General features: G+C 33.4%; 2 protein-coding genes across 4 annotated transcripts in view; both read left to right on the top strand.

The window, feature by feature from the left end:
* The first annotated feature begins 1,167 nt into the window (after nucleotides 1–1,167).
* LOC105154872 (protein DPCD) lies at nucleotides 1,168–2,970 on the top strand. Of its 2 annotated transcripts, none has more exons than XM_011070653.2 (4): nucleotides 1,168–1,518; nucleotides 1,991–2,193; nucleotides 2,305–2,538; nucleotides 2,615–2,970. In XM_011070653.2, exons 1-4 carry the CDS (start codon nucleotides 1,455–1,457, stop codon nucleotides 2,714–2,716), a joined length of 603 nt encoding a protein of 200 aa, XP_011068955.1. In that variant the 5' UTR covers nucleotides 1,168–1,454; the 3' UTR covers nucleotides 2,717–2,970. The 2 variants fall into 2 exon arrangements, with proteins under 2 accessions (XP_011068955.1, XP_087266177.1); XM_087410051.1 differs by lacking the exon at nucleotides 1,168–1,518 and adding an exon at nucleotides 1,536–1,667.
* A 1,635-nt stretch (nucleotides 2,971–4,605) lies between these two features.
* LOC105154874 (uncharacterized) overlaps nucleotides 4,606–22,935 on the top strand; it is a 51,277-nt gene continuing 32,947 nt past the window's right edge. For both annotated transcript variants that reach the window (XM_011070654.2, XM_087409414.1), the window contains exons 1-2: nucleotides 4,606–4,758; nucleotides 6,513–6,588. In XM_011070654.2, coding sequence (XP_011068956.2) covers nucleotides 4,694–4,758; nucleotides 6,513–6,588 — 141 coding nt within the window. In that variant the 5' untranslated portion in view covers nucleotides 4,606–4,693. The remainder of the gene's footprint in view (nucleotides 4,759–6,512; nucleotides 6,589–22,935) is intronic.

Genomic DNA, 22,935 nt, shown 5'->3' with positions numbered 1-22,935 from the left:
TAGAACAATATGAAAAATGTGATTGTAAAATATAAAATTATTTCAAATTATTATGCTACTTATAAATTAAGATGTTTCATGGTAATTATTTTTAAAAGTTTTTGGAGTCGCTGAGATATAGATCATTGATTTGAGAAATAAAGAAATTAATTTTAAATGACAAATCTATTATGTGTGTGAATACAAGAATAAGATATATATTTAAATTCTATAATTAATCTGAAAAATATTTTGGAATTACAATGAAAATAATTTTTTATATTTTCCAATAATTATTTAAATACCATATTTTTTTATTAAAATCTAAGCGATTCCCTTTAAAATATGCCTCATTGAACTCGATATTTACAACATGCAACTTATACTTAAGTGAGATATGAGATGTGATTTTTAAAATCACTTTTTAATGTTGAAATATATATTTATGTTTCATTAGATATACCACAATATATGAAAGATTCTACACAATCGTGATTAATTCAACTAGCACTTCAATCACTTAATTAACAAAATTTTTAATTTTCAATTAATTATTACGTCATCCTTAACTTATATTTTCTCCATGTGTTAGACCACAAACAAGTAATAGTTACTAAGCTCATTTAATAAATACTGAAGGTGTTACTTGGAGAGCTTTCTATTTGTTAAGTCAACACAAGTGTTATTCTAGTTTTGTTACTCACTATATCAACAAACAATAAATAGAATGATGATTGTGTTGACTTGTGTTACTAAATGAAAAGCATCCTTGTTAAGTCAATCGATAAGGGATTTAATTTAGTTTGGTCGAAGTTATATATAGTATAATTAATAAGATTCGAGGCTGTTGTTATCGATTCATCTCTCTAAGGCTTTTCGCACAATAGAAGAAATATTAAGAATGGTAGTAAATATCATAATATTAGAGAAATAAAAGAATTAATTGAATAAAGATCCTATGTAACACATAATGAATATAAATAAGACATAAGATATAATGTCTTACATGTTATTTGTACTGTGCGTTACGTTGAATCTCTATTCCTAGATTTTGTATTTCTCTGATATTTAATATTTATTCTTATTTCTATTATTTTTTCCGTTGTGAGCAAGTTTTAATTTCAGTTACCTAGGAGGTGTTTAAAGTTTAAGGTGGGGATAAATGGGGATAGAAACTTATTTTCGAACACCTTTGTTGATTTCGAGACTATTCGATTCGACTATTCGAGACTTGTTCTAACTTGCTCTCATTTTCAAGTTGATTCCAACAGTTTCAACTTGTAAAAAAATTGATTCGGACGTAGATAATAAGAATAACAGAACATTGAATGTTCTAGTCACGTTTATTAAAAGTCTGCTTTCGTTATTTGCGTTCGATTTGATCATTGAGTATTCGCATCGATATTTGCATTTAAGGAGGTGTGAGAAGGTTGCTAGGATACCTTGCAGAGTTACTCGTTTATTTAGTGCGTAAAATGACGTCTAACTCGTGGTTGAAGATAATTCAGAATGCCAGGAAAACTGCTGTAATTGAGGATGGTAATTAAATAGTTTATAATGTTTAATATCGATCGAAACACGTGTGTTTATATGACGCCTGTTTCTAACCTAAAAATATTTGATCAAACTCGTGTATTTTATACAAGCATGAACAGCATGTAGAATTATGTTAAAACATCATAAAATATGTAAGCTTGTTATTCTGTAATATCTTCTTAAATTGATACTTTTCGGTATTTTTAAACTTATGAGTATATATGAATTTATCTTTAATATTTTGAGTTACACATATATACATATATTTAATTTGTTTCAATTTAGGCCTCTATTCTGTAACTCTTAACAACAGTGTTGTTATAATATCATTGCTTTTTTACGTATTTTTATTTTTTATATATGAAACCTGTGTAATATATAAATAACACCAATTCGTCTTTAAGAATTATGGAATAAGAGTAAATAAGAGATTAATGCAAGAAGTTTTTTTTATTGATTTTGTTATGTTTTGCAGGAAAAAGAAAAGTTCATTTTTTAATGGAAGATGGCAGAGAAATGGTAGAAGAATATAGTACAGATACAAATGTAGTAGTACGACGAGCATGGAAACAAAAAAATGGTTTCGGTACGAACATTGGATGGATGGTGGAAGTTGGAGATCCTGAATTTAAACAAAATAATATAGAAATCTATGGAATAGAAGAAAGTTCAAATACTGTATGTCATTTTATGAATAAGAGAATATGTAATTGGATAATATAGATAGTGAAATTTTAAATAATATTTAATTATGCAATGTGTGTGTTCTAAATTAATTTTATCTTGCAGCCTATTATTACTAGGAGAATTACAAAAGCATCCCTGGAATGGCGAATCAGGAATTTGCCATATCCTGAAAACGTATATTCTGTTACTGCAGAACATGATGGCACTATGACTATACGTACAAGTAACAAAAAATATTTCAAAAAGATAAAGATTCCAGATCTTGAGAGAATTGGATTAAAACCAAAACAGGAAAGGATATCATTTCGGCATCAGTATAATACTTTGATTATAACAGTATGCAAAATGCTTTTTTATAGATATATATTTTGCTATGCATTTAGTCTTTATTTTATTTATTTTTTTATTTTAGTATAAAAAGCCTCCTCAACTTCTCGACATGGAAAAGAAAATATTAGCCGCAGTTTTGCAGCTGAAGACAGACTCTAAAGATGTACAGTGTCCGACTAGTTAATAAAATAAATTATGATTATATCAATTATTAAATTTATTTTCAAATTTTATTAAATTATAATTTGTAACAATTAGTATGATTAAATAATATCATTTGTTACTTAAATGTAGTATCGAGATTTTTGTGATTAAAATCTTCCATCTTTTTACTTAGTATGATGATAATAAATTATATTGGAATTCTTAAATACGTTTCTCTTTCAATCAATAACAATTGTAAAAAAATATAGCTAAAATAAAATGACTGGAAAGGAATAGTTGCAACCTTGCTTATTTAAGTTATAATTTTTAATTGTAATTTGAATAATGGAAACTAAAAATAATTTGTACACAATGACATTTTTCCAAATAGAAGGCTTTATTTTTTTTCTATAGCAACATCTTTTTCTAACATTTAAAAAGATGTTTGTATTAGAATGTTTACATGAAACATTCTAAATACAGACTTTCTTTTTCATATATATATTATCAGAATTTTCATAATTGTAACCTAGAGTTTTACTTCCTTATAAGCATAGCTTGTTAGCATTCTAATTAAAATGTACTAAATAAACGAACAACGCAAGCAAGTTCCTCTTAAAGTTCGAGAAATGTTGCAATGAATGCAAACAGAATATTCATTACATCATTAAAGATATCTAAAGATATAAAAAAGTGACGAATAAAAAATGCAATTAAAATTATTAATAAAAGGAAAAAAATTATGTATCTCAAAATTAATTAATTATAGCAGTACTAGATATAATTAATCACAAATTGCTTTTAATTTTTAAAAATAATGTAAACATTAATTTTGTTATAGTATTATGTTAGACTAAATAGTTATCTCGATAGAACAATTTTTCAATTCTTTTCTAATTTCTATTTATATTCAATTTTCACTTTTCTTCACTTTTCTTGGTTTCTTATTTTAGAACACAATATAATATCAAATTTGAAAAGTTTTAACTTGTGTCACTTTTTTTGCGGGAATGCGATATTAGACTTATATCAAAATTAGACTTCAATAATGTAATCGTATGTATCAAAATATAAATATGTCGAAGAGAGTTTATTAATTTCTTTATGAATAGCGACCTCATATTTTTTGGGGGCCACTCCTTTTTACTTTGTAAAATGCTTACTCAATTTTTATAAAACTGTGTCTATGAAGGAATTTTGATAATGTTTTATTTTTTCAAAATGTAAAATTAATAAATTCAAAATAGTGAATTTAATATGGTGGACAAAATTTAAAAAAACTCCGATTATCAAAATTAGGAAATTTTTAATAGTGAAGTATATATGTATTAACGCGAGATACTATTGCATCTTCAGATATAGGTTTATATATATATATATATATATATATATATATATATATATATATATAATCCAACAAAAAACGCAATAAACAATTGTAAAGGAAAATGAGTTGAAACGTTCACAGATAAAGATGATATCGATCCAATATTTGAGTATTGATAGTTCAATAAATAATTGCGTCATTTATCATTGCTAACTCTTATTAGCCCACTATATTGTTTCTTTATATTGTTTATACACAAACACACACACACACACACACACACACGCACACACACACATATATGCACTTGATATATATCATTGCAGTTTCGATTTTTTAAAACTTATTAGTGGCATGTAAACATTTCGAATCAATTTCTAAACAACTTTCAAACTTTGATTGTAAGCTTGTACCTAATATTAAATTGCACAGTGATATTTTTCCAAATCAGGAAGGAATTATCTTTTTTTTTGCAATCATAGCATCACATTTTCTTCAGAAAGGATTAAAAAATTACTTTTATGTTTTTTGCAATTCGTTACTCATAAAACCCCGTCAAATCGTCGCGCGTCGGTACCGCGCGTCGAGAGATCGATCGATCTTTCTATAGGTCTTCGATTCCGTGCGAGTGCGTCTGCTGTTCTAGCTGCGTGCGCGTGCTGTGTGACGGCGATATTGCGTTTTAGTGTTATGCGTTCATTTCGCGAGAAAAACTTTGCGCGAACAGCAAATATGACGAATTCGGTGCCGGACAGGTAAGCGGCTTTGTTTGTTGTACAGGAAAATCTACCAAGTTTCTCAAAATAGTTGAAAATCGCTTGCGTAACGTTATCGCAAGTAGGGTCGAATCGTAGTGAGGTTATGTTGAGCCGATTTTTTAGACGTTTCAGATTGTTTCAGATACGTCCCATAGTCGCGTTGTTAAAACGCAATCGTACGCGATCATTGATCCGCGAGGCATAATGCCATTTTTATCTAACATATCAAAATAGAACCGACAGCAAGGCATACTGCTGGCTCCGGGAAAACGATTCGACGCTATTTTCAGAGATAGCTAACTTATCAACGGAGTACGCAGAGTACACGTATCTGATCACTCGCTGTTTCCCGCCTTTTTTTCCAAGATGGAGTTATATATCCATCTGCTCAACAATATTCGAATGCGAGTTACTCGGCGAGTTAATTTGATTCCTGCGATTATTAATCTTCGATCAGCGAATTAATCGTGTAACTTTCCTTACGGCAGAAACGTGAAAAATGAAAATTTTATGTATTTTGTGTATATACATTGCATACATATTGGGTCATCTAAAAAGTATCCGCGGTACTTTGTCACTAGATATATGACCATCAACACACATCTAGTGACAAAAAACCGCGGATACTTTTTAGATGACCCAATACATACATTCATAAAAATTTTCATTTATCACATTTTCGTTCTGGAAAAAGAGTTATATGATATAGTATCGACCCACTCAGATTTTGTTTTGATATATATGTGATGTCTGTATTCTACAATAGAGCAGCCTTAAGTCTTAGGAAATTGGTAAAGTATGATCAATTATTCTCCTTCGTTTTTGATTAGTCAATTTCTCATTATTCTATTGTAGATTGCATTACGTTATAATTATCGTGCTGGATATTTAGTTTTTTTAGTGATGTTCTTTTGTAAAATAGTTAGTATCGATTGGAGTAAATGAGGCGGAGAATAATACGTTCCTGTAAGATAAATACGTGATACTTGCAATTATGTCGATTTAAATCTGTTGATTAAGATTGATAGCAAATGGAAGGATGCAAAAGAAATGATGCTCAGATATTTCGATATTTTAAACTATCATTTTTTTTTCATTACATTTACATTAGGAAAAAATGTTTTGTTCTATAAATCAAAATTTTGCTGTAATAACAAGTATATTTAATTGAAATGAATATTTAATTGTACTGAACAAAAATTTTTAGTTAAAATGTACTAAATAAAAGTATAATTTTATGTGAGCTAAAAATGTTTAATTGGTATAAACAAATATTTTTATTTACAAAGTAGAATAATATATTTCGCAAGAGAGAACTAAATATTTGGTTACATAAACAATAATATAAAATATGTACAAGCTATTATTAAAAAATATATACCTAACAATTTTGCTGAAAGCAAAATTAAATTTTTTTTTTAATATATAAGATACGTTCGGAAATCAGATTCGAAGGGTATTGATGAGCAAATATAAAGTTTTGTACCTAATCCGTTTAATTCCGCGTTCTCATTCAACCTACTTTCCTGTTGCCAAATCGCTGCAAATGCAACGTTGTTTAGATATTATTAGCAGCGTTTAGGAGAGAAAGCAGCTTTGAATTGTTATCAAATTTTTTAATATAATTGGTTTACATTTAAATCCAATGAAAAATTGAGAGCAAGACCAATCATATTAAACAACTTTATAATTGCAAAGCTGTTTTATCTGTTGAATGCAATCAATCCTATAATTATTTCTGCGTATTTCAGATGGTTAGAGTACAATGCTTTTGGCGATGTAATCAAGGGCACCAAGATTTTAGCATTCAAAGTTCCGCTAAAGGATGTGAGTATTTGCGCAATTCATTAAGTCGTACTTTTTAACTCCGTAGCACAACTTTTACAACGTGCGAAATTATTTCAAACACAATTTTCAAAAAAAACAAAATTAACGATTTTTAGTAATAAACATAGTATACTATATAAAATAAAAATATAATGAAATAATAAAATATAAAGAAGAAAAGCAAGATATTTCTTTCGAATTGAAATAAGAATTAAATAGAGCATAAAAATTGAATAGAGCAAATAATAATAAACAGCAAAGAATAAACAAAAAGAATGTAACAAGTACCACATGAGGCATTTCTTATATCGTTTCAGATTGTGAAATAATAATAGCATAGATAATATTATTATCGATTAGAATGAATGAATAAGGAAAATGTAACAAGCACCAGAAATATGTATTTTTTGACATTCTGAAAACATTGATCCTCACGTTAAATATAAAGATTTATAATTTAATAAATCGTTATATTTGCGCGATCTACTTCCAAGGAACGTTTATATTTGATGTTTAAAATTCACGAAAAACACATTTCGGTTTTCTCTAAAGAAGATTTACTCCGAAAAAAGATTTACTTAAAATAAAAAAAAAAGTTTTTAGAAATTGCATCGCTCTTGTGGAACACTGTCGCGGTTCACTCGGAAACAGAACGTCCTTCGCCATTCCCTCAGCTTCTCCCTCGTTCCTCGACTGTCCTCTCCCGTACTGCTCCTCGCACTAAATCAAAGATTCTCTTCGCGGGAGTCGTGGCGGCTGTACGGCAGATAAGATCGCGTCGGATTCTCGAAATGGACGACGCGGCAGGTACACGCGTCGTCGCTACGCCACGTGCGCGCCTGTGTATGAGTGCGTGCACGCCCGCAGGCACGCACGTACGCATGCACGGCTCGTGGGATCGTGGCACGGGTCTCCGTTAAATCGATGCGAACATCAGGGAACCGGAGGAAATGAGAGGGTGGAGGCCCGGAGAGCCGCACGTCTACTCCGGAGGGGTATAACGGGAGGGTGGGAAAGCAACGTCGTGAGATCTCGTATCGGCCGCGGCCAAATTGTCGTATTGTTACGCACGATGACCCACTCCGTAGATATAAACAGGCGTGATGTATGCGCGCTCCTGTAGCCGGTGCACAGGCGGTATTGTAGGGGTTGATGCACGTCGCCGCGTCGCCGATTCTCCTTCGAGTTTAAATCCTCCGACTAGATAAAATGCTCCAATGCCGGCGGCTGTGCGTTGTAACGCAAGCTGGTTGACGTATGGCTATTCACGCTGCGATCCATCGCTTCTCATTGAAATTCTTGGGATTATATTTATCCGGCAATACAATTTTTGTAAAAGGGACAGATGGTTATTCAAAGCTTGACAGAATTCTCGATTCATCCGTCATAGGTGACGATATTATAATATTGATCGGATTTGGTCAATTCTATTTACTTGCTTTTTTGACATTTATCCGTAAATTACTTTGTATCTCTATTGGAGATTATAAAATATTTAATGAAATTTCTAGGCATAAGAAATTATTAAATATAATTCTGACATAAGAAGTATTAAATATAAAGAAATCAGAATGAAAAATAATAAGATGTTAGATTGTCGAATTGACTATTATCGGGTCATGACTTTTACATAATGTATAATATACATGATTATTGCGTAATCTAATATACGTAAAGAATAATTTTATTGATGTATCTAAAAATTTAGCTAGATTTGAAAATAATTTTGTTGGACTTTATCTCAAAATAATTATATAAGACGCTCAAATTACTAGAACGTCAAAAGTTTTTGGCAGCATTACTCATTATAACTATTTTTTGATAGTCAAACAAAATTATTTTTATATCGGTGTCTACCTAAATTTTTACTCCAGCATTCTTTTCATATAATTAAACTAGCTGTAATAATCATGTTACTCTCTCTTTCTCAATTTATTTTATTCATGAATGTATATTTACAATACAAAAAATGTATCGACAATCATCTGTCATGGCAAAAATTTTAATTGAACTTAATATATATATTATATATATATAAAGTTCTTTCTATATATTTAAAAATAAAATATGCTCGAGCGAATTTCGTGGATATTAACTAATCTATATACACGCTTGAAAAAAATATCTTATATAAACAAGAAAATATTGTCAGCTAATAATACCGCGTCACAGTATTTTTATTACCAAAATAATAAGTCGAGATCACACTGTCGTTTCCTGATTATCGGCCTAAGGGCCGCGCATATGCCATGTTGCGTATTATGGACGGTGCGGCGCGTAGTCTCCTAATTGACGGCACAACGGTGCCCAGGTTTCACAGGACATAAAACACTTTTATATACCTTCGGCTCTGCGTCGAGATCTCATTAAAACACGTAACGATAGTCTGCCTAATTGACCGCGCCGTGCTGGTACTCCTGATCGGCGTACCTATATTGTACAATACCTATATAATTCGTTGAATCTTTTCGCTTATAACATAATCTCTCGTCGTCATGATTCTTGTTATCTCGTCAAAGATACGATTAGATGGGCCATTATTTATGACATTTATACTATACTAACGATAGTTTGTATGTTAATGTAGGACAATGATCGATTAACATACTGCATTTATGCTGATGGTGGATAATGATGAAAGTTTTCAATAATTTATTTTGAAAGATTATCTTTTTTTTTTATTTCCTCGTCGATGATGCTACTTACCGCGATGTATATTGTATGATGGTATAATATATTTACATGGAAAATTTTTCCTGAAGTATTTAAAAATTGAGCTAGATATAGATCTAAAACTGATTTTCTTGGATCATCAAAATAATTATATAGGATGCTATTATGATGAATAATGCTTAAGTATGATGAATAATGCTGCGAAAAGTTTTGACATTCTAATAATCAGTTTGAGCGTCCTATATAATTATTTTTATGGTTTAACCAAATTATTTTCAGCTCTGTGTATTTAGTTAAATTTTTAAATATTTAGCGAAATACCATTCTTTATATATATTCAATATAACATATGTACATATGTTGTATATATATATATATATATATACAACATATGTACATATGTTGTATATATATATATATATACAACATATGTACATATCGCCCTATGCATTTATTACAGTGACTGTTAGTTGCAGTGTTGTTACAATTCAGAAAACAAAGTTTTCCAGAAAATGGATTTGAATGTTTTTTGAATTATTAACATTTTAGAATATCGATTTTCAAACAAGTTTTTGATGAAGAACTGATTGTATAAGACTAATGCTCGTTTCTATCAACATAGTTTAATTTTAATCTCGGTTCAAATCTAACTCTTCTTCTTTTTACAATTATAAAAGCTAGAAAAAGATGAAGAATTAAATTGAAAATTTAGATTAAAATTAATTGCATTGGTAGAAATGGGTAAAAGTATGCTTTTTTTCTTTATGTTTCCATTCTTTTTCTGAAATCAACTAAAAAAATGATTATTTTTGAATTATATATCATTATTGTAGTAATGAACGATATACATATAATCAATAAAAAATAATACTTTTATTATATCTGTAAAAGTAAAATTGATCGCGTACACGAATTTCATTAATGTTAGCCTGCTGACGTTAACTTTAATAACTAGCCTAAGAACTCAAGGGACTTGGCGCCATCCTTTATCCAGCCGTAACATCCGCTGGGTGTATCACAGGCCGGTCGTGTCAAAAAACCCGCGGGATCTGAGCGGCAAAATTAGCGATCCTAATTCGCCACACGGTCGGAGGTGAGCAGCAACGCTCTGATCCCCGTTTGTCCCGAGCTATTTAATTTCCGCCTAACTCGCGGCTCCGGAACCGGTTTTTCCCGTCCACCGGCCATTCCCGCGCGCGCAGGACAGTTGCAAATAAGTTTCGGCTCACCGGGATCGCCTGCTATGCATATAGGTTGTGCATGCACACGCGAAATAGGAGGGTGCCAGGGCTAATTGATTCTGGCGTCGCGGGCATTACATAAAACAAGTCGAAGCCGAGGCCCCGAATTGGACTCGGGGCTGATTGGGCCCGCTGCGGCGTGGCGGCGTCGGTCGCGGGGGGCCACTCGTTAATAGGGCCCTCAAAGGGTCAGTGCTAGCACCCATTTCCTTGGGCTGCTTCGGCTCGCGTACGGTGAATGCTTCTTCATCATCTATAAGAACTTGTAACAAATATCGTCTCACACGAAATGTGATACTCTCGCCGACGCTTCACCGTAGACTTTCTGTCTTCCTCTCGTAGTCTGATTGGGGAACGCAGCTGATCTGATGGATTTAAAATGGCATTAGTCATATGCTGTCGGTGGATGCATCCTCGTGCAGAGTTGCCTCTTCTATGATGAATTATGGAAATGAGAAGAGAAACGCTTTTGTAAATAGATTCCACTCTCTTGAATTTTAAAATGACATTATATAAATATTGCTTTTGCATTTCCTCTTATTACTTTTATAAGGTGATAAAAAAAGTTTGGCAAGTTTTGTGTTTATTATATTATTAGTAACATATGTTTACAAAAAAATTTGAACTATTGGTTATATCTTATTAAATATAAAAAAAATAACATTAAAAAAAGCTATCTTTGATTAAAACTTTAAAGCGCTTTGGAAATAAATTGTACATCAACGATTTTTTCACGAATAAATTTTCCTAGGCAGCCAGTAGAATGGTTTTTAGTTCACTAAAATTGATGAAAATTTCGGTACAGTCTTTTTGGTATTTAATAAGATGTAACTAACACTTTCCATTGTTTAAATTTTTTAAATGTTACTCTGTCCTAAATAATAAAGCTTTAACTCAAAGATCCGCCTTGTTTGACCTAATAACCAAACTTAAGCAAATAAGCCAATAAATAAGTAATGAAGCTTAATAATTAAAGAATTATTAAGTTTCTTTATTTATTTATTGGCTTATATTACTGGTACTTATTATTTATTACTTACTTATTGGACGATAAACCATCAGATCAAAAATAGTGGTCAAAATAGCCAATAAGAAAGCTGTAGGCATCTGCATAAATCAAAGAATTACTATTATAAATCTAGAACTCTATTCTATATATCAATGTATTTTGTCATCAATTTTACATCAAAATGATACTAAAGATTTCATTTTGATCAAAATGACGACAAATAACGCTTGCTATTTGGATAATGATTTGTTAAATATACAAAACTTTATTATAAACTTTTTTGTCACCCTGTATAATATACAACTAAAGAGTAAAGTGAATTTAATGGAGAAAAACCAAACATGATTGGCACGCTCATGATTGCTCTTGATTATTTCATTTTTAATAAAATTTAATTAATTTCTACCTAATGTTAAGTGACATCTGCTCTTCGGTAATGATGTGTAAACATATAAATATTTTTATTATTAGGTGTTGGAATTAATTCGTAGCGTTTTACAAGTGATGGGAAGTACTTTCATTAATGTATTTTTTAATGCTCATGTGAAATAAATAACATTCTTTCATTAAAAAACGCTACGAATTAATTCCAACATCTAATAGATAATCGGAATACAAGATAAATAGATAGTTATCAAGTTTTCTCTTACTGTTTTCTTTTGAGAGATAGCAAGGAATGCACATCTCGACTAGCTATATTTTCTTCTTTTTTTCTAGACTGTCGTAGCAATGTGAGCGATTTCTGCACGGTGGTAGAATATTAATTTATGTCAAGGAGCTAAGTCTCGCTCGAGAGTAGATAGCGTCTCTTCGTGGGTGATATCTGTATTTCAACCCTCGAAATCCTGAACATTGAGATCGTTATCGCATGAACTTCTCAGTTACACACGGGCTACTCGTCCTCATCGTATAAGCAGCTGTGTTTTTGGGGATAAGATGAATGGGGGAGTTGATCATTTTGTTTTAAATTTACCTAACATTCCTTAGAGAAATGTATTCTTCTAATATACGTGCACTGCATAACGTGTCTCGATTCACACGTTGCAATTCATTCTTTCTATCTGCAATTTCAATCTGCAAAATCAATAAGGCTCGAATACACTGATATCGAAATTATTTACAGAATTTTTATAGAATATAAAGATGCAACTTTGTTGATATTTATTTTAACATGAAATACTCTTTCGATATTAAGTACTTTGATTAAGATAGTTTGGGGGGACAACATTCTTTAGAAATATATACATTCCTATTTTATAAAGTTTCTATTTTTTTTTATTTTTGAAATTTAATGAGACTTTTTCTCGATGCTTGTTCATTAGAATTTCACAGTGTAATTTTGATCATACTCAAATATCCCGTCGACTCTGATTAATTCCGTTATGATAACCTAGGAATGTAGGATACCTTTTTCCAGACGACCCTTTCATTTCTCACAGCTTTTACCTGCATTGGGAAAAGTGCTGGCTGCGTGCGAGTGATGACGAAAGCATCGGTCGGAGTCACTTCTGTGGTTTTTGAAACGCAACGCTTCGTACTACATCTCGAGGATATCGTATCGATTTGTTGCCCGACATACGGCAATCATTATTTATGACTGCCATCATACATGACGTTTTTGCTAGCATACCATGTAGGATTAGCCGCATGCATTTTTTTTTACATATGATTTATGAACGAGATTCTCGCGAACTTCATCGCTTGTGCAACGTATTCATGTCACGGACTGGGGTCCGCGTCCTTCTGACTGACCCTCTTGTCTCCTTTTTTTTATGACAAAATATTAAGTAACTGCCCTCGACGATAATAATCGATTTGGTTACTGTCGGAAATAATAAACGGTGCATTGTGGAAGTATAAGTGTACTTCCACTATGGTGCATTTGTCTTATTCCAGACGCTAATTTTGAAGGTAAACAGCTGATTTTGTGCAATCTGGCATTCTTATGGTTTCACGCGAATTTTGTTGCGAGTTTATGAAATCTTTATGAAGATTTTACTTTATATTGACATAACATATCTGTACAATACTTAATATATCGTTATCATAGAATTTTTTATTTAACATCTAATATACATGATGGTTCCATTAATTTCTGAGCTACAAGTAGTAATTATATTAGATGTTATCGAATACTCAGATATGGAAATTTAATCCTTTGGTGTCACACACAGGACACACTTAGGTATGGCATACTGAATTCAATGAATGTCATACTCAATTCAGTTTGATTGTTTATAATTTTCATAAAAATAAATATATTGTAAAAATTTGTTTTCAATCGAAACGCCAGACATTAACATAACATTGTCAAGCAAGTGTATCTTTTGTTAATAAAAAAGTTATAAGCAATAGAAATAGCATGGAAAGCTTAGAAAAAGAAAACAAAGTATACTATACCCAAAGTAATTCAAAAGAGTTAAGTTTACGTTAAGATGAAATGATTACGAATTTTAGTAAATTTATAACTTGATTTTACGAATTTTTTTTATAGATTGATATATAGGATTATTCAATTAAACAATATTTAAACATAGATTGATTTGTCGAAGAGGTATTAGTATAAGATTACGTCATTTAATGATCCTCTTTATGAATCTCCCGTGTCGGAAGATTACGGTAATTAATTCGGGACACGTTCTCGCGTCACTATTACATTTCCCATCGACATTCGGCCGTGCATGATCGTTAGATAAGCGGATTTATTGGCTCACCGCGAGGCGAACGTTCTATGTTATTAGCAATGGTAAGTGTTTGTTTAACACTCGCCGAAGAGAGGTGGATCCGCGAGCGTCTCCTCATCTTCCCATAGCATTTCACGAAAGGGATGAGCTGCGTGGCGGGAGGAAGAAGAAAGGCGGTTAGGAGAGAGACGGCGATTGTAATTTATGCCGAAGTTAGCGAGCAACTTCGATGACTTTGTAAAATATTACTGATCCCCGTTTCGAAGATCTTATCTAGATCCGACACCGCACTCCGTTTCGTCGGAACGCCTTCCTTCTTTTCTTCTCTTCTGCTCCTTCTTCTTCATCATCCTCTTCTTCGTCGTCGCCCTCCTTGTTCCTGCTCTTCCTCTAGCAGGCTGGCGCCTCTAAAAGAGGTCGTCGTGCGTCACGCCGAGACCCACTGCGCCAGAACGACTTTGCTTTCGAAGTTCTGCCGATCGACACCGAAGAAAGCATATAAACATGTCATTTGTTGATGAAACTAGTTTTTATCTACGCCCGAGTGTCGCGAAAGTGTTGAACATTTACTAAATTGGACGCTGCCGGTTATTTTATTTGTTATCGACACCGTTGTCTCGCGATCTAACATTGTCACACTTGGCGGTCCGATTTTAAAATAGAAAACGATGCGATATACAGAATTTTCGCGATGACGATATACCATTCATGAAAGTTCGGACATCAACTGGTCATGTAAAAATTTGAATATTTTGAAAGAGTAATTGTGTTATTGTTTTATATATTTTAAGATACGTGTATACATATTAATACCAATTGCAAAAGCTTTATAAATTTTATATTGTATGTCAAATGAGAATTCTGTAAATTTATCGATTATACTATCAAATTCTATGAAATAAAGACAATATATTTTTGTATATAAAATAAAATAATTTATAAGCTTTTGCAATTGGTATTAGTTGTGTACACAAGTACTCTAAAACACATAAAAAAAAAACACAATTACTATTTTATAATATTCTAATTTTTACACGATCATTCGATGATCATAAAATTTATGAGTGTCAAAAATTTGCGAGTGTCAAAAATTTCATAAGCAGTAGTGTATCAATCTCTTTACTTTCATGTTCTGTAATACTTTATCTAACGTGAAGCGTATCTTACGTGAAGTGCAGTTTAGATGTTGATCTACATAAATTAAGAAACGATATAGATATGTGTTGTCACGAATAAAATTTGCAACAAGTTAACTGGTTTAAAAGTTTTTGTTACGGTAGGTGCTCTCTGGTAAGAGTTCTTACAGGTGTGTGCGTGTTGAAGAGAATGTTCGCGAGAAACTCGACGTGCTGGACACTTTTGTCACGCCGTCCGATCTATCGCGCCTCATCAGATATGGTAGCTGCGCCACGATCTATCTCCACTAGATAAGATGGCGAATGTCCATCTCGGGGGGTCCTTTCTTTCCGGGAAACCTGCGGAGCAAAGATCTCGCAGTAGCCAGCCGTTATCTTCTTACCCGATCGTGTTTCGCCGTTCCTCTCATTTTGCGATGCTTCGTTACGCGTAGGTACTGCCTACTTATACACGTACGTGCACAGTAAAACAGTGACGCGCATAGTCATAAAGAATCTGGAAGATATACTCAACTGATTAGGATGTCTGTGATGTCTATAATGCAATTCAACGGATCGTAGAGTTTTTGACAAGATACAATTTAGTATGTTTTTGTGTCAACGTTGTGAGATTTATCCTTGACGTAAATAATACTTATAAATTCATAGTTTCGTATTTATTACAAATGTGGATAAATAAAAATAATTCCTTAAGATTTTAATTTGATGAATAAAAAAGCATTATTAGCCACGATTTAATCTTTGTTCTCAATTTTACTTCTTTCTCTATTTTTTTTATAACGTATTATTCTTTACGGACGTGGCTCGCAGAATAAAATTTTGACAGTCATTACTTGTCTGACTCCTATTGGAAGAATATATATTATAAATGTATATCGTAAAATTATAAGTCTTATTTATTCTTGTTATCGTTTCTTTACAAAAATTTCTAGATTTTCGACAGACATTTATGAAATAATATATAATTAATATTCTTTGATTGAAAAGGATATAATCTTTTAAATAGAAGTCATAAAGAGCTTATTTAACGAATGAATATTTGCATGCATAGATATCTGTATACTATCTGTACCATTCTCTAAAATATAAAAAAATTTTATCTAAAAAGATTGCATAACAGATTTTCGCATGGCATATTTTCGTTATCGACAAAATTAGGAAACTTTTAATATATTTAAATTTTTAATATAGGTATCAACTTTTTTATAAAAATTTGCAACATATTCATCCGATATATATTACGATACAATTTCTAGAATGCTTTATCATATTTTATGGATGGACGATTATGATTATTTTTTTTTCAAAAGTTAAATGACATTTCGTATGGTAACATAAAGTACGCAAACGAGCTCGAAGGTGATAACAGTTTTTTTTCTTTTAGAAAATATAGTAGAGACGTAAGGGCCATTTGTTCAGTATGTGCACCAACCGACCCTCTTGATATGAGTACGAGGGAAATAATGGACCGCAAATGTTCCGCGGGAAATTCTCACAGAGCGATGGGAATCGTTGAGGAGGCAATAGTATTACTTTTCCTTTATTTCTCAACTAGTGCCTCCCTCCTCGCGCCCATCCCGATCTTGCCCTCTACATTCTTTCTTCGCTCGATTTCTCCCATTCCACATCCAGCATCATTATACGTGACGAAGTGCAGTATCTGCTTGGATTGTATCGTGCAAGCTGAAGAAGAAAAGAGAGGGAAAACAAAACAGAGAGAGGAGGGAGGGAGGGGGGGAGGGCAAGATGAAAAAAGAGAGATTGAGGGGATGAAAGGAACGAACGATTGTGGATTTGCCGGTGGTTTGGATGCCACGGCTGGTTCGACCCGAGAGACGCGGCGCTGGCTTTATGCTTCTGGTACATAAATTTCCTTTGAATGGCGCGCGTATGAGCCGGCGCCCACTGTTCTGTATCCTACCCCCGCTATCGTCACCCTTCCCCGCATCGTCGAAATTTTCCCGGTCTTCTGTCTCTTTCTCTCTTCCGTTCCCCTCGTTTCCGTCTTCTTTGGACCCGCTCTATCCTGGTGGTCGGAGGCCTGATCCTCCCCTCTGCGAGATCGCCCGTCTGTTTACGAGAGCGTCACCGGACGCGAGGATGACACGTGAAGAAATTTCCGAATTTATTGGCCCCGCGGCCGCCTCCCACCGGTTCTGTTGCACCGTCGATTAGTTCCAACGTTCTCGAGAAAAAGGCGCAGCACGACGGCAGGCGGTGCTTGTGTCATATAAATCTTTGCGTAACCGGTGCGTTGAATCTATCGGGGAAGACCACGCGATTGGTTACGCGCGTTATAGAGCAATATCGGAGGAATTATTTGTTTAGCTGGCGATACGCGGTATCCATTGGTCGCGATCTGTTTCCGTTGCGCACGAACGAATTTCATGGAGACGCGCGTATTTGGCGAAAAGCGATGAAGCATGGTGGCTGATGGAGAAAAAGAGGGAGATACAAAGTCAGTCAACTGCGAACGAATGTGTTTTGGGGGGTAACCGGGCACACTGACGGCGCCATCAGCAGCAGCTGCGAACCTTAAGATCTTCGGGAAATCTTCTTACCTTGCCTTTCCTTCTCGAGAAACTGACGAGGCGGGGTCGCACCGAGGCAAGAAACAAACATTTGTTTAAACGATCCCGACAAGTCACGGCCATAAATACTTGCGGATCGTTAATCTTGTCTTCGGTCGCGCCGGTCTTTCGTTAATGTATAATGTATTCTCACCCCCGTAGCTAAAACAATCAATTCGTTGGAACCGCTGGCACGCCGACGAGACTCTGTTCTTCAGGGGCATGACCTGGGTATAGAAAAAAAAGAGAAAGAGAAAAAATGGGAGAGAAACACCGTTCAGTGTCGATAAAGACGAAGGGTTGCTGGGATCTTTCTTGTTGCCGTAATAACGGCATCATTGGCGACTTAATGCGATTCCTCGGGCATTGTTACGATCTTGCAGTATGCTTCGTCCGTAAGAAATTTGTAATAAAAGTAATGTGGAAAAGTTCGATCCTGACTAGGAAATGCCAATGTCGGTATAAGTCATTTCGGCCGTTTGCTGTAACTGCGTCGTGAATACCGGAAGTTCGACGCCGCAAAATGATGGCACGCAACGTAACTTTAGAGAGTCTACTAGGGCTCCTCCATTCGACACTACTCACACGAAAGCGTTATAATGTCCTTTGCGATACTCACCCGTAATATTCCTTAATGCATGTCGACGACGTCGCGATTGCTACAAAGGGAGACTATACATTGTGTCGATATTGTAACACTGTGCCTGTGGAAAATTGATATAATCCTGCGCGGTTTATATCGATCTATTTTTGCACAGTTTATTAAATTTATTTTGCTATTTCTAAATTAGTAACGCATTAACAATTTTATGAATAATGTATGATAGCATATTACAGCTTTGGCTTTTTTTTAAGTATAATAAAGCACTCTCACAATTGACGTATACGTTCTATATTTAACGCAAAATGAATTGAAAAACAGTTTTATTAAAAGTAATATTTATTTTTAACAATTATAATATTTTGTTAATCTTTCTTCAGCTTTTATTTTTACCGCCTTTTCTAAGAAAATGCAATTAATTAATTGAAAGTGTTTCGTACTTGATAAGAATCTACTGTTTATGTATTTTTAACTGTCAGAGTGCCAACAGTTTTAACTGTTTGAACTCTAATAAATTAAAGGAAGAAATAAGAAAGATTATATATTAGATTATTGTCTGTTAAGATTTAATGGTATCATAAGTCTATATTCTAATCTACGCGTGTCGCTTATAATAAAACATGATGATAGAAAGCAAATATTCATTAGCTTCTTGCTGAATGTCTCGCCAATAGATTATCATTCATCCACGTAAGATTCATCGTAATTACTTGTCTAGCGTCTAATATCGCCCCGATCTGGCATATAAATATCAGTTTCGCGGTATCGTTTTTGCATATATTCCCTCGTATGTCACAGCCGACGACGGACCACCGGCGACAACGAGAAACAAATTCGGGGAACAAATTCGTGATGTCGGCAAACACGAAGGATCGCAATTCTCGTCTGCTGGGCAGGAATAAGGAGAGGCAGACCCCCCGGGGCGCGCGGACCGCCCTGAAAATATTTTTAATTTTATTGCGGCCTGTAATATGGAAATTCTATGGACGTGGTTATCAGGTGTGAATTGAATTATAGCGACTGTCGACGCGGCCTTATTATTTATACATGCTCAGGAAACATGTTCCCGCTTTCGCCGTGCTGTGCCAAACGTTCACGATAGTTGGTGATAGGAAACACGCGGCGCGGATGGTAGTCTATAAAGCCACGTGTCGGAACGGTACTAATTCGTTATCCATACAGAATGGCGAGGCTACGTCGTCATATCGCGGTAATACAATGCCTATAATCAATTCTCGAGTGATCGTAGCATTCATGTATTAAGGAATAAACCTTGACGTATTGCTGATACAAACGATTTAATCTCTCTCTCTTTGCTCCTCGTTGTATCTGTTTGAGAATTTTGACCGAAATCTTTTTGCCGAAATCATTTGGTTGATCTCTTCTCACGCGTAAATCGGCATGCGCGATTTCATAGTACGTTTCAAATTTATTATTTGTCCATAAAATTTTTACGCAAAACTCAGTAAGACGTACTTTCGAGATACTTTGTATTTCACCGCCGCATAATGACCGATGATATCTCTTGGAAACCCGCTAATAGTCGATTCACTGTACACAAAGGAACCTGAGGAGTGGTCGCTAATCGACGTATCGATCAGCTTTGAATCTTTTTAGAAATCGTGAAATCATAAAAACGCCGCAGAATGTCGAACTGAGGTGCGATTATTAAAGAAGGGGGATAGAGAATCAATTTTCATAGATCCTTACGAAGGCATTCAACTTTTGAGATAGTTTACTGCATACACGGGAAGCAGAGATTAATGGATTTACATTTCATTAGCTGCGTACAGCAGAAAAAGCAGCTTTGAAACTGTTGTAAAATTCTTTGATATAATTGGCTCTTACTCTCTCTTTCTCATTGAATTTAAATGTACAAACCAATTATTATTAAGGAAACCAATTATATTAATGAATCTTACAATAGTAGCAAAGCTGCTTTTTCAGCTAAACGGAGCCATTTATTATCCAATATCATATGTAACTGAAATTACTTTCTACGTGTTAAGAAATATATTCATTCACAAAAACAGATCCATGTGTTATGATATATAAATTATATGATGTGATGACAGAACGACAAATTATATAATTATAAAATTCATTTAATTACGTTAAAATTAAAATCCTTATTCAACAGCAAAGATGCCCAGATTTTTTATTTTCTCGAATTTATAACTTTTGACGTCTCTCGAATTCATATACAGTCAATGATACAGCTTTCAGTGACTAAAAAGTTATTAATGATGACTAGCAAGCGACGCGTCGTCGTGTTGTCGTACATGTCTTCTAACCGCGTAGGTGACCCATTTCAGATCGCTTCGAATCTTCTGCCAAACGAGGAAGTAAGTGGATACGAATAACGTCACGCATATATCAGTTCAAGATGGTCATATAGCAGTCTATATGGCTTCCCTGCATAGCTCTATATGAAAACGCATATAGAAATGTCGCTCACTCTCTCATGCAGTAAAATGCTCCTCTCGCAAATCGTTGACTTCTTTTTTCTTCCCTCTCGTTCGTAGGTTTAATTCGCGGTAAATCTGCATTACTTGTATCTTCTTATTCTAGATAATATAATTCTTTTTGTATAAATGATAATAATATAAAGTTTTGAAGTTTAAGACAAATATTATAAATCTGATCTATCATTTGTAAAATACTATCTGTTTTAAAAAATCTTTCTTAGATTAATTAATAAAATTAATTATTATTGTCTTTACATATAAGTTAAAAAAAAATTGATTTTAATATAAAGCATTGATCTTAAATAATTTTATTGCTAGCAGAAAATTATTTAATTGCTCATTGATCATTATAGAAATAATGTGTTTTCTTATGATTTTCAGCAATTAATATACAATAAACTTCGGATGACACTTGTTTGTGAAGATAATTTTGAAAGATACTTCTGATTGAATTGTTAAGTGAGGTAGAATGATTTTTTTAGATAATGTTCTGCTTGGTTCACTTTTTACGTTCGCCGTGCTTATTCAGGAAAATAGGAGTTTACGAGCAATTCATGGAGTATACAGTAACCTAGTAACACGTGGAATTTGACGACGTTTCGCTTATTTCTATTACGAAAGTGCTTCTGTTTGCTCGCCATTGTTCGCATCGTCCTTTGAATTGCTGTGCCGTCCCAGTTTACATTAGACTAATTTTGCTTCGCTAATTTACGGTGTATTGTGCTTTTGAAGAGATATGAGAATTATTCAGCTGCTGCAAATTTATTTTTACGAAATCAACATCTCATTTTCATAATTTTAATATAATTAATGGAGTTCTTATTTAGATTTTTACTTTTACAGATTGATTTCTCATAATTATGACTTTAAAAGTTAGATACAGAAGAATCAAGATATTTTTTCTTTTCTATATTTTTTGCGAAAGTATATAGAAAGTAGATATCTATTCGTAACTGTGTAACAATTTTTGTTGTAGAATAATAATTTTTTTACGGCTTGCAATACATTATTTCATGTTTTGAAACGTCAATTATATTATTATCAATACGTCGCACCTGAATTTGCGGTTACTCGTCGCTCGCCAGAGTTCTCACGCCAGTTTCGCCGAGATTACGCCGTCGACCAGGTAAGGACCTTGGAAATATTACGGCCCACTCGGTACAAAGGCGTGGAAGCTCACCCCTCGTAAATATTTCCAATAAATATCACCGATACCTACCGTTGGCCAACGCCTACGTCGCGCACGAAGATCACATTTTTTCACGATGGCTTCGTACCACGTTGCGTATTTGATCAACACTTATTTTTACGAATTTTTATGACCTACTCAAATTTTCCATCGCATAACGATATATACTTATATTATATATTGATACATAAAAATATTTCGATATGCCTTCTGGTAAATGTAATTTTCTTTTTTATCTTAATAAATCTGCCTATGGTCTTTGTTCATCTTTGAATCGTTAAAATATATACTTATTGGTTGCATTCCATAAAGTGTATGATGCACATGATTGACATGAAGTATCATTTTATCTTTATTATTCATCGAATGTTAAACAAAAATATACATCATGCGCTTTACAGGGGAATCAGGGGATTATTAGCACGGAGCGAAATATAATTTAACATCTGTTTATATTCCGTTGTTATTTTCACCCGATCAAATTTGTCGTGCGTGCATGTGAAGTTTTTGACTTCCATCTGTAAATCTAAGTGACTTTAATAGTAAAAAATGATATTAATATATGTGTGTTATTTAGTTTTCTGTGTAAAAATGGCACTATATTATACGTTAAATGTATAAATCCATATTTGTTGCAGTGTATAGTGTGTTAAATTTTTATATGGGAAACTAACGTACATATTGAAGTTACTTTTTTCATACTTGGATTTGAAATGCATCGTATGCATTTTATGATTTATAATTTATTTGTTTTTTTTTTATAAGGTTAAACTTTA

This window comes from Acromyrmex echinatior, chromosome 1 (assembly GCF_024713525.1).
Source record: "Acromyrmex echinatior isolate Ae372 chromosome 1, ASM2471352v2, whole genome shotgun sequence".
In the NCBI taxonomy this organism is placed as follows: Eukaryota; Metazoa; Arthropoda; class Insecta; order Hymenoptera; family Formicidae; genus Acromyrmex; species Acromyrmex echinatior.
The sequence above is the reverse complement of the archived record's forward strand: the minus strand, read 5'-3'. Positions and strand labels throughout refer to the sequence as shown.

Excerpts from the sequence above, each read along its gene's own strand:
- LOC105154872 (XM_011070653.2), top strand. The coding sequence starts at position 1,455 with ATGACGTCTAACTCGTGGTTGAAGATAATTCAGAATGCCAGGAAAACT. Across the intron at positions 1,519-1,990 it reads AACTGCTGTAATTGAGGATG|GAAAAAGAAAAGTTCATTTT; the intron begins GTAATTAAATAG and ends TATGTTTTGCAG. Across the intron at positions 2,194-2,304 it reads TAGAAGAAAGTTCAAATACT|CCTATTATTACTAGGAGAAT; the intron begins GTATGTCATTTT and ends TTTATCTTGCAG.